At 48.6% G+C, this 11,731-nt stretch overlaps 2 protein-coding genes across 2 annotated transcripts; one reads left to right on the top strand and one right to left on the bottom strand.

Moving 5' to 3' along the window:
- The first annotated feature begins 3,745 nt into the window (after positions 1-3,745).
- Positions 3,746-6,845, top strand: CCL1 (C-C motif chemokine ligand 1). The gene is made up of 3 exons (XM_055257513.2): positions 3,746-4,149; positions 5,337-5,448; positions 6,565-6,845. Exons 1-3 carry the CDS (start codon positions 4,074-4,076, stop codon positions 6,665-6,667), a joined length of 291 nt encoding a protein of 96 aa, XP_055113488.1. The 5' UTR covers positions 3,746-4,073; the 3' UTR covers positions 6,668-6,845.
- Positions 6,846-8,709: 1,864 nt separating this feature from the next.
- CCL13 (C-C motif chemokine ligand 13) lies at positions 8,710-10,846 on the bottom strand. The gene is made up of 3 exons (XM_055258450.2): positions 10,724-10,846; positions 9,735-9,849; positions 8,710-9,294 (listed from the first exon to the last, which is right to left on the bottom strand). Exons 1-3 carry the CDS (start codon positions 10,797-10,799, stop codon positions 9,189-9,191), a joined length of 297 nt encoding a protein of 98 aa, XP_055114425.1. The 5' UTR covers positions 10,800-10,846; the 3' UTR covers positions 8,710-9,188.
- Between the last annotated feature and the right edge of the window lie 885 nt (positions 10,847-11,731).

The following is an 11,731-nucleotide window of genomic DNA, read 5'->3' as shown; positions in this document are numbered from 1 at the left end:
TGGGGAGTTTATCTGAAAAACAATGAGGAGAGTTGTGCCAAGTCCAGTTAGCTGTGGAGCTTACAGTGAGAGAGTAAAGACTCAGAAAGTGTAAATTACTTGCCTAGGTTCAAGTGGTGGAGCTGAGATCTGACCCAGTTGTGTCTGACTATCCTGCATTTCCTCTATAGCTTGCTTCCTCCCTAAGTGAGGGAACTCAGAAGACTTGACCCCAGAGCTGGACAAAGCAAGACCAGTATTTCTGTGGTTGTATGATGCTGGGCAAACGACTTCTCCCTTGTCAGTTTCTATGCCCCGATCTGCAAGGATCAGGCTGAACTCTAACTGCAAGGCAAGCAGGCATGGCCAAGCCCCAGGCCACTCGGGCCATCCAGGAGGAGGAAAGAGGGCTGGAACACTCCTGGACACCCTCAGACTCCACTGGGTGCCACTGGAGGAGATGTCTTAAAAGGCAGCTGCATGGGCTGAACTCTATCTGGTCTCTACCTGTCCTCTGTAATTGGTACTTATTTCATACAAGATGACTAAGAAAACCTATCTCCAGGCAGTTCTGATTTTCAAATTTCTAACGAAGAAATGTGTTCATATGAATAACTGGTTCAGTGTTTATTCTGAGAGCATCTCTTATACATCAGTCCATCCTATGCCATCTGTCCCAGCTTGTTCAGTTACACAACTATTTAATTGAGTTATTACTTGGTCCTAGCCTTTGTGCTAGAGCCTAGAGTAGTCTGTGTCCTTGGCAGTCACACTGGGGTGGAAGAGATACCCATGAGAAACATTAAGTCCCTGTGTGATAAGAGCCTCCAGCCAGTTCCTTCCATGTGCTGGGCTGGAAAGGAAAAGCATGACTAAATCTTGCTGTTCTCTTTTTGCCTATGCTGGTCTGACCGTGGCCACAGTGAGATGGGGGGAGGGGAAGCGAGTGGTGGAGGGGGCAGCCCTGTTTCCCTTCTTGATTGGGCTGGGCAGCAACCCCAGGAGGAGGGAAAGAGCAAAGAATTTCCAAGGTGGCCACATTTTCCCCTGTCTGTTTTGTACATCTAAAGGACCTACAGTTACATTTGGCTGACTGACCACCCACTTGCCTCTTCTCTCTCTCCTGACACGCTATGGTAAAGGAATAAAAAAGTATTCATCTCTCGTAGAAATACCATTCGACTCAGCAATCCCACTACTGGGTATATACCCAAAGGAATACAAAACATTCTATTATAAAGATACAGGCACACGAACCTTCATTGCAGCACTCTTCACAATAGCAAAGACATGGAATTAACCCAAATGCCCATCAATGATAGACTGGATAAAGAAAATCGTACACCCTGCACATGTACCCTGGAACTTAAAATAAAAGTTGAAAGAAAAAGATGGATGCATAGCACATAGTAGGATGAATAGCACATAGTATTTATCCATCTCTAAGGACAAAGAGAATAGGACAGAAACAACAGCAGTTTGTGGTTTCAACCACTTTTCAGGTGGCAGGAAGCAGTTGAAAGGATAGATGGTACTTGGTTGGGCTGAGCAGAGGAAGTTAGTTGTGGACTGTGCAAAAAGTGTGTTCTCAGAGGTCAAAAGACCAGGGCTCAAGTTCCATTGTCCCTGAGGTCAACATGACCTTGGACAAGTTACTTTCCTCTCATTTCATCATAATATGAAGTGATTATTCGAGATATGTGATTCTTATCTTCTGGTGTCTGAGAAAATTGCCTGAAATTTTTTTCTTTCCAACATTTAACGGCACATGTGTTTTGATTCTGATTCTGAAACGGGACTAAGATATTCAGATTTTTGCAAAAGCTCTCCCAAAAAACTTTAAGAGCCACTGTTGTAGATAGTCTGGAAGAGCCCTTTCAACTTGGACATTCCCATGTTTGGAGGGTGGACTAAAGGAAAGGAATTATATGGCGATCCAGGCATGAGGGTTCTCACAAGAGGCTGAGATCCCATCTGCTAGATATGGCAGAAGTGCCTTTGTGGAGACAATGACATTTGCAATGGGTAGGATGTTCACAGAGTGAGATAGAGAGGTGGGCTCCGCAGGTGGAGGTTACAGCAGGAGCAAAATCCCAGAGATAGTACAGCAAGTGGCAGTTACTTGCAATCAGGAATTGCAATTACCCGAATGTGCTGGCATTCACTGAGGCCTGACATGAAGAACCACAAATGTCCAGGTGAGTAGCTTGGTGCTCCATCCAATTGATGGTGTGGAGCCACTGCAGGTTTTTGAGCTAAAGACTGCACAATCAGAGTAGATCAATCTAGCCATCACTCTATATAATGCACACAGGCTTCATGATTTCAGTGCCTAGATTTGGCTCAGCTACTTTTTCTTGAGCACCTACTATGTGCTCTTTATTCCAAGTGCTGCATACATCTTCATGACCCAGTCTTCTCTGTAGCTGTACAGCCACATCTCTCTGCAACCACTCTCTCACTCCTGTCACTCTCCTTAGACCCTACACTTGTGCTTTTCCTGATGATTTGAAATGAAGTGTGCTCCCTTATGCCTTGTTGTCCTCACACAAGACCCTGCCTCTACTTAGCTTTCCCCTCTCCACATCAGCACACAGGAGATGTTGCTTAAAGAACATTCTCCTGGCTGGGGTGGTGGCTCACACCGGTAATCCCGGCACTTTGGGAGGCCGAGGCAGAAGGATTACTTGAACCTAGGAGTTCAAGACCAGCCCGGGGAACACAGTGAGACTCCATCTCTATGCAAATAAAAAATAAAAAAATTATCTGGGCTAGGTAATGCACACCTAGAGTTCCACCCACTTGTGAGGCTGAGGCGGGAGGATCGCTTGAATGCAGGAGTTTGAGGCTGCAGTGAGTTTGCGCCACTGCACTCCAGCCTGGGCGACAGAGTGAGACCCTAGAAGAAAAAACAAAAAGGGAAAGTTCCCCTGGCAGGACTCTCAGATGCTGGTGAGTAGCTGTCAGTCCTCTCTGTAACCCCAATATAACACATCTATCTCCGTGCTTACACTGGGTGGCTTTCACTTGTTTATCTCTGAGTTGAAGAGAAGTGGCTCAAGGTCAGGCAGTGCTCCTCATTGGTAACTGCCTTCCCTGGGGCTAACCAAGGACCTAGAACAGAATAAGCTATTGAAAAGTGTTGAGGATTGAAAAAAATAGAAAAAATAGAAATGGCAAATATCTAGGCCAGTCACTGGACATAGAGAATGTTATTTAATTCTTTTTTTTTTTTTTTTTTTTTTTTTGAGACGGAGTCTCGCTCTGTCGCCCAGGCTGGAGTGCAGTGGCACGATCTCGGCTCACTGCAAGCTCCGCCTCCCGGGTTCACGCCATTCTCCTGCCTCAGCCTCTCCGAGTAGCTGGGACTACAGGCGCCCGCCACCGCGCCCGGCTAATTTTTTGTATTTTTAGTAGAGACGGGGTTTCACCGTGGTCTCGATCTCCTGACCTCGTGATCCGCCCGCCTCGGCCTCCCAAAGTGCTGGGATTACAAGCGTGAGCCACCGCGCCCGGCCTGAGAATGTTATTTAATTCTTATCGCACATCCTTGAGACATGTATTGCTATTTGCATTTTGTGTGAATATGCATTTGGGTAAGTTTATGTAATCCCTCCTCTGCAGAACTGGGATTCAAATGCAGGTGTATCTCTGTTCAGGTCCAGACTCTTCCGCTCTGAAGCAGTAGTACTTGGATGGAATGACGTAGGGTTGGACAAGCCACACACAGGCCACTTCCTCTCACTTACTTTTCTTTGCTTCCCACTCAACCAGGACAGTTCCCACGCACTTTTTCAAGACTCTTATCTGCTCCCACACTTGGGGAAGTTCCCAATGCAACCTATCAGTCCATCACCACCACGAATACCACCCAGGAGAGGTGGGGAAAGGAGTTTACCACATGGTCACTGGGTGTGAGCAACCGTTCCCTGTCCCTGTGGCTTCCCACTTGTGGCTCCCACCATGGCCTGGAGTTTTGGGTGGAGTTTTTCAAATAAAAGCCCTCAGCATTGCAGGACGGCACAGTGGTGAGATCTTAGCTTCACCAGGCTCATCTAAGCTGCTCCAGGAAGGCCCAAGCCAGACCAGAAGACATGCAGATCATCACCACGGCCCTGGTGTGTTTGCTGCTAGCTGGGATGTGGCCAGAAGATGTGGACAGCAAGAGCAGTGAGTGTGGCAGGCATCACTTTGCTTCTCTATGGGGAGGGCAGAAACATGGTCAGCCACTCTGGGGTTGGAGCAGGCCTCTCCTTGAACTCACCAACTCTGTCTCCCCTCTTCCTACCTAAAGAGGAGGAATGGTAAACTTGGACAGGCTGGGGGTGAGGGCCAGTAGGAGAACCATGAGTTGGGGCAAACACAGAGAACTGAACTGACAGCTTCAGTACAAGGAGGCTCTGCTTCATCCAGACCCATGGAAGGGAACCTGTGAGGTTACTCAGGTAAAGCTGGGAGGCCCAAGACCCAGGGGAGGGCCTGGTTGTAGCTTCCACAGTGTGACAGACACCAAGCAGAGTCAGAAGGCAAGACCGGGCTCTAACAATTGGTCACTCTTGGGCAAGTCACTTTAGCTCTCAAACTCTGCTTCCTCTATCAGTGAAATGGAGTTGATCATGTCTGCTCTCCAAGGCTGTTTGGAGAATACCAACCTAGTAAGAGGCATGGAGGGGGGTGCAAACAGGAAAACTAGGAGGAAGAAGCTGGGATTGGAATGCAGGTCTCTTGCGGGGTGTGGTGTGGGAGGAGAATGCACAAATGGACAGAGTGGGGGTTGGGGGCTGAGAAAGAGCTAAGGACCAGGGCAGTGGGGGATTCAAGAGACTGAGTAGGGCAGCTAGCTAGTTCCTGGGAGCTCTTCCCTTGTCATATCATCAGTTTGGACTCCTCAAACAATTCCTAATCTTCCCCAGATCAGGTCTGTGAACTGTGAACCACCGTGTCCTGCATCAGACTAACCAGGTCCCCAGGGTGTGGGGTCCAGAGCCCTTGGATATGAATACTGGGGCAGAACCATGCACATGTGGTGAAATACCAAAACTGGATGAGCCTTTAGAAACCAGGCTCCAAAAAGTTTTATTTTACAGATGGGAAGTCTGGGGCCAGGGTGAAGGCACAGCTTCCTCAAGGCCACTCAGCTGGTGTGCGGGGAGCTCAGATCTGAACCCCAATCTTCTGACTCTTTACCTAGCCCCAGAACGAGGTGGCTGATGAGACAGAGCTATGCCGGCACCCTCTGGATGTGGTCCCCAAGCCAGGGCTTGTCCTGGGAGGCATTTTTTTTGTTTTTTAAAAATTGTGCTACAGGTGAGAGGTTGAGAAATGGATGCAAACCATCGTTTGTGTTCCTCTTCTAGTGCAAGTACCCTTCCACAGATGTTGCTTCTCATTTGTGGAGAGAGAGATTTCCCTGAGGGCAATCCGGTGTTACAGAAATACCAGCTCCATCTGCTCCAATGAGGGCTTAATGTAAGTGATCACCTGCTCAATCTCTCCCTAGAGAACAGAACCCCGCCAGCCTGGAATTAGAAGAGTAGACACTAGATGACAGTATTTTACCAGAATAAGGTTTCTAAACCTAGAGCTGCCAGCACCTGGGTGCAAGCCACGCTTGGGCGCTAGAGGGAGCACTGAGCTTCCTAGCAGGTGTGAGGAAGGACGCATCTGTGCTCTTGCAGTGACTTGTGTTTCCTGAAAATCCAAGGTGCCAAGTATTATATCCCAGCATTATGAGCTCAGAGGAAGGAATTGTTTAACAAAAGTATGAGGGGTTATTGTGCACTGGAAAGAGCAAGGGAACCAGGATTAGTTCCTGCCTCTAGATTTGGAACCCACAGTCTTGGGTGACCGTGGACAGGTAACTCCTTTGTACCGAATTATCTGCGTATCCTTCTGTATTCCTTATCTGTGAAGGGGCATAAATATAGCTGCATCACAGGGTCTTTACAAACTCAACTGAGGTAGCTTTCACATACCAGTCAGTATTTTAAGGCTTTTTCATGTATATTCCCTCTGTCGATCTTCTTGGGGCACATATTGTTGTTATCATGAAAAGTGAAGTTCAGGAAGGTAGAGATATTTGTCTAAGATCAACCAGATAGTAAGAGATAGAGTTGGTCTATAGATTGGACAGTAGTCCAGTTTAGGAAGTAGACAGATCAGAAGAGAAAAATACACACAAACACACACACACACACACACATAAAAACACACGAGTCCAATGCAACAGGTAAGGCCCCAGATGGACACAGAAACATTAAAGTTGGGCAGAGAGCTATTCTAGGATGGGAATTTCTCATCCCACCTAATCGTCAGAATGTTTTCAGGTTCTTCAGCCCCACCCTGATACATCAAATTGAAACCAGGAGAGGGCTCCAGGAAGTTCAATTCATAAGCTCCTGGTGCTTTGGCTGTTCCCCAGCGTGCAAACCACACATCCTGTGCAGCAACTTCATTTACAGAGGGGAGCCCAAGGCCCAGCAAGAGCAGTTTAGGGGATCTGGCAGCCGGAGGAGGTGGGGCTTGTGCAGTGCCCACAGTGGTGGCTTGGGTGGCTCAGCCTTCTCTCTTATTCTCTGTTCACAGATTCAAGCTGAAGGGAGGCAATGAGGCCTGCGCCTTGGACACAGTTGGATGGGTTCAGAGGCACAGAAAAATGCTGAGCCACTGCCCATCAAAAAGAAAATGAGCTGATTTCTTTCCATTATGGGCTCTGGAAACCACGTGGCTTCACCTGTCCCCGAAACTACCAGCCCTACACCATCCCTTCTGCCCCGCTTTTGCTGGGTCACAGAGGATCTGCTTGGTCTTGACAAGCTACGCTGTTGCACTTTATACATTTAAATTATACAATCATGAACCCCCAACCCTCCGTGTTTCTTGGATTTCAGAGTGAAAACTTGATTGGCATTGAGAGGTGGGAGCCAGGGGCTGAAGGATGGGGCAGGAGGAGGGAGACATGTTGCACCTGGTGCCAGGGGAACTGAGCTAATAAGTGACTCACTACCTCTCAGTGACTGCCTTTGTCCTGGGGGGTAAGCTTTGACTCGGGGTGGTGGTGCAGATTCTCTGCCTCCAGATTTGGCTGCCAAGAGTGTTACAGTGGAGCAGAAAGCTGGGGTTCACAGCTGGGTCCATATTTGGGTGCAGGACTCTTCGTCTCCCTGCCCTGCCCAGAGGGCCTGGGGGGTGATGTTATCACCAAATCACAGCTGACCTAGCTGGAGGGGATCATGTGAGGTTGTCTGCCTGTAAAATGTTGCTAAACCCATTTTATAGATGAGGTGACTGAGGGCTAAAGAGAGATGCAGCAATTCAGGGGCAGATCTGGCGTTAGAGCCTAGAACTGTTGCCTCCCAGGACAACTCCTCCAGGTGTCCCACATTGCCAAGTGTACTGCCTGATGCAGCGTGGTACCAGATCTGGGGGACAGGCCCTGCTGTTGTCAGCAGTGCCCATCTCTTCTTGAGGAAGATCTCGGTGGGTGTCCAGGCATGGGTAGGTTCCGGGTCTGATTGAGATGCCCACCCAGCTTATCTGGAGGAGTGAGGCTGTCTTGGGAAGAGCAGGATAAATCTTCGGTGGACATATAGGAAGAGGAGGGCCAACGCTTTAAAAGGGACAATCACAAGCTTCAATTTGTACAACGTGTGATTCAAGGAAGAATAGCCAAGGAAGGAAGTATTTCTAGGTCTTGGGGTTGGCACGCCTTTAAAGATCACTTTTAGAGGGCAAAGGTCTCATGCTGTGTTTCTCTCATTCCCCATTCAACACGTCACACATCTGGCCCAGTCTTCTTAATCTGCCTCCTCCCCTCCACCCCCATGACTGCCCTTCTTCAGCCGTTATGACTGCCCCCCATCACACATCTGGCCCAGTCTTCTTAATCTGCCTTCTTCTCTTCTCCACCCCCATGACTGCCTTTCTTCAGCCCCTATTTTCTCTTGCTTGGACTATTGCAGTAGGCTGTTTTCAGCCCTCCCTTCTCAACTCCATCTTATCCACAGCCAATAGCTACTCTTCCTGGCATCCATTCTTCCCTCTGGATGACTCAAAAACCTTCACACCTTCCTCCTGCCTTCAGAACTGAGTCTAAACTCCCCACCCTGATATTCTAATTCCTCTAGAACCTGCCCTCAACTTTCCTTTCTACATGTCTCCAACTTTTACATTCTAGAACCCCATATCTGACTGTTTGGGGATATTCCCCCCAGGCCCTCTCCCCGTATTGCCATCTTGGACCTCCCCTAAAAGAATCTTTGCTATGACCACACTTCACCATCCTTTAAGGTCCGTTCAGCCCAAGTCCCCTCTTCCTTACCAAGCCTGAGGCTCACTAGGACTTGGTCATCTGGTTTCCCTCTGAGTGTCAGGTGCACGTGAAGTCTGAATCACTTGCTGCTTGGAGTGGGGAGGCATAGATTGGGGTGGGAGACTAGTGGAGGAGGGAGGGGTTTACTTTTGGCAGGAGTGTGGTTTTAAAGAAAGAAATGAACTGAATATGAAACTGATGAGTTGCGAGCCAGGAGCGCCCATGCTGGGGACTGGAGCCATTGTTCCAGAACAGCCTGGGCTGGTGAGGCAGGCCCTCCTTGAAACTCAGATGAGCCAGGCTAGCCCCATGGCCAGGGCCTCTGTACATCCGCCTTCCACTGGCATGCTCTGCCATCCACCCACACCTCTGAGAGCCCCTACTGGTTGGAAGTTACTCCTGAAGGAAACACCACTGTGTAGGAGATTTTAAATAAAGTGTATTTTCTTCAAAATGTCAGCAGTCCTACTATTGCATTCATCTTTCCACAATAACATATTTAGCAACACCTCACATTCACAAAGAGCTCTCCTTCCTACACTGCAGCATCCCTTCATGTCCATGACTCCCACAGGAACGCTCTCAACCCCTGGGAACCGAAGAGAAACCCACTGCCAGCAGCTCACAGTGGAAGGGAAAGGAGCTTAGAGACAGCAACCTACTTGCTCAAGGCCTTGCTTTAAAAAAGATCAGCAATACTCAAATAAACTCCAAACCAGCAACAAGTCAAATAATAGCCAATATTACTTAACACATAGTATATTTTGAATCACAAAACAGAATGCATCCTATTTGAAAATTATGGTAGAAATATTCCAAAGTATAGAAGAGGAGGCCAGAGGAGAATGGAAAAGTCATTTCACATACTCCAGTTTGATTTCAGTGGGGGTAGCAGAGTTCAAGTCTTCAGGATGTGAGCTTTCTGGCCCAGATGTTTCATATAATTCTGGACCCACTTCTCCTTTGGGTCAGCACAGATCTCCTTGCCCAGTTTGGTTCTGAAGCTGTGGAGGAAGGACAGCTGGCACAGTTAGATGGAATCCTTTGAGGGTTTACCCAGGAGATGACACACTGGGTTCTAAACCTGCCTGGTCCGCCTGCTACAGGTGAAGGGGCACCCCTCTAGGACAGGAAGTAGGAGGTGTGTGGACAGAAGGGGTCTCTCGAGGCAGCCACTCTTCTTGCTGCCCCTGGGAAACTGATCCTGGCATCTGCTAAAGGGTGTGGGCTGGTGCCCATCCAGGAAGCAGGGCATGGGAAATTATAGGCCCTCTTTGGGCCTGTTGTGCAGCCAAAATAGGAGGATTTGAATTACATAGTCTGGTTAGATCTCATCCTAAGTAAGATCTCAAGTCAGTCTGACGTCTGTCTCCTGGGGCAGAAATTTGGATTGGGGAATGTGAGGGTGGGGAGGAGCCAGGTGAGCAGGGATTTTTCTACCCACATGACAGCCTTCTGGGGACACCGGCTGGTGGTGATCAAATAGCTCTTCAGCCTCTGCAAGGAGATCTTCTTACTGCTAAATGTGAAGCAGCAAGTACATGGGACGTTGAGTGCATCTAGAAATAGTTACAAAGAAAAAGACTTTGAGGATGTGTTAGGCTTTTCTCAGCTTGAATACAGCAGGGAGCATCTGTATGGGATGCAAAGCAAAGAGGAAGTAGATCTTACCCACCCCAAGCCCAGCACTCCCACCCTAGACCCTGAGGTGAGGTGGGACCTGTGACATGTGCCTCAGGATCTCAAAGGCTCAGCTGCATGGTGGAGATATGTCATAGCCATCTAGGGGAGGCCACAGGCAAAGCCAGTGGGAAAGGTCCTGCGTGTGGTCCCAGATCTGCAGAGTTTGGGACGCTCAGATGAGGTCAAAGAAAAGGCCCTAAATTTGGAGTCAGAAGCTTAGGTTACATTCTTGCTCTGCAATAACCTGGAGGTGGGTGGGTAGGGTCCCTTCTGCTTCCAACATGGGCTTCAGCTTTCTATCTTTAAAATTAGATGTTAAAGTGATCCTCTGAGGAGCCTTACTATTCTGGTGGGCTTAGAAGTGGGGCACTTGGCTGGGCGTGGTGGCTCACGCCTGTAATCCCAGCACTTTGGGAGGCCGAGACAGGAGGATCGCTTGAGGTCAAGAGTTTGAGACCAGCCTGGCCAACATAGTTGAACCCCTTCTCTACTAAAAATACAAAAATTAGCTGCACGTGGTGGCGGGTGCCTGTAATCCTAGCTACTCAGAAGGCTGAGGCAAGAGAATTGCTTGAACCTAGGAAGTGAATGTTGCAATGAGCCAAGATCGCACCCCTGCACTCCAGCCTGGGCAACAGAATGAGACTCAATCTAAAAAAAAGGCGGGCAGCGGGGAGCACTCAGGCTTAGGTCTTCCTTTAATAGAGAAACAGAGGGAAAGAGAGGGAGAGACGAAGGGAGGTGACTTACCTGGCTGAGCAAGTCCCTGGGGTTTGAAAGCTGCTGTTATGAGCAGCAGGCACAGAAGCACTGCAGAGACTTTCATGTTGAAGGTGAAGAGTTGGAGATTTCACAATGTTTCTTTGCCTCTCTGCTCCTCCGGCTGTTCTGCCTGCCTTTTATAGGGAGTGGAGAGGCTTGGAACTCTCAGAGGACCTTGGCCTGAGCAGGGTGTTGACCAAGTCATGATGAAGGGGGATCCTGAATCTGCTGAGCTGGAGCTGGGCACCAAAGACTTTTCTAGGAAATGCAAGAGGGAAGCTGAGGGCTGAAGCAGCATGACATGGCTTCCTTCTGGCTGTCCAGGCCACAAGGAGCCAGAGAGGAAAAAGGGACACAGATGTGCCCCAGCCACTCACCATGGGATGCCATCCAAGCAGCTCTTTTCTGCTTACTTTCTCCAACAGGAAAAAGAAAAACAATGAAAATTAACTCCTGTAGAGAAAGAGTACTGTGCTGAGGACTCTGTTCATGTTATATATTTAGTTTGAGGAGGTACATACCATTATTATCATGCCCATTTCACAGAAGAGGAAACGGATGCAGAGAGATTAAATAACTTGACCAAAATCTTATGGGAAATGAGTGGGAAAGCTAGAAGAGAAAGCTAGTCTGCTTATATGTTATCACCAAGGCAGTTTCAACTTTCGTTTAGCGGCAGAAGTCTTTTTCCAAGTCAACTTTTACGTGGAAGTCTAATATCTGAAACAGATTAAGTCAGGTTCTGATGACAGAGGCTCCTTACATCATATATTGTGACCCTTTCTGCCCCTCAGGCCCAGAAGGACATGGTTCAAACACCTCTGATTGATGCAGGCCCCCTGTTTCCAGGAAGGACCATTGGGTTTCTAGAGCTGTTGATGGGAGGGTAGGGGTGGCCCTCAGAGCAAAGAAGTGAGGTGTTTGGCCCATTCCTGGGCTCCTCCTGAGACGGGCACATATCTGGGAGCTGGGAGGTGGCGATGGAATGGCTTAGAA

The sequence above is a fragment of the Symphalangus syndactylus genome, chromosome 20, assembly GCF_028878055.3.
Source record: "Symphalangus syndactylus isolate Jambi chromosome 20, NHGRI_mSymSyn1-v2.1_pri, whole genome shotgun sequence".
Classification (NCBI taxonomy): Eukaryota; Metazoa; Chordata; class Mammalia; order Primates; family Hylobatidae; genus Symphalangus; species Symphalangus syndactylus.
The sequence above is the reverse complement of the archived record's forward strand: the minus strand, read 5'-3'. Positions and strand labels throughout refer to the sequence as shown.

Coding starts and splice junctions, on each gene's coding strand:
- CCL1 (XM_055257513.2), top strand. CDS start 4,074: ATGCAGATCATCACCACGGCCCTGGTGTGTTTGCTGCTAGCTGGGATG. Junction 4,150..5,336: donor AGATGTGGACAGCAAGAGCA/GTGAGTGTGGCA, acceptor TTCCTCTTCTAG/TGCAAGTACCCTTCCACAGA. Junction 5,449..6,564: donor TGCTCCAATGAGGGCTTAAT/GTAAGTGATCAC, acceptor CTCTGTTCACAG/ATTCAAGCTGAAGGGAGGCA.
- CCL13 (XM_055258450.2), bottom strand. CDS start 10,799: ATGAAAGTCTCTGCAGTGCTTCTGTGCCTGCTGCTCATAACAGCAGCT. Junction 9,850..10,723: donor CCAGGGACTTGCTCAGCCAG/GTAAGTCACCTC, acceptor AACTATTTCTAG/ATGCACTCAACGTCCCATGT. Junction 9,295..9,734: donor TGTCCCCAGAAGGCTGTCAT/GTGGGTAGAAAA, acceptor CTTCCTCCACAG/CTTCAGAACCAAACTGGGCA.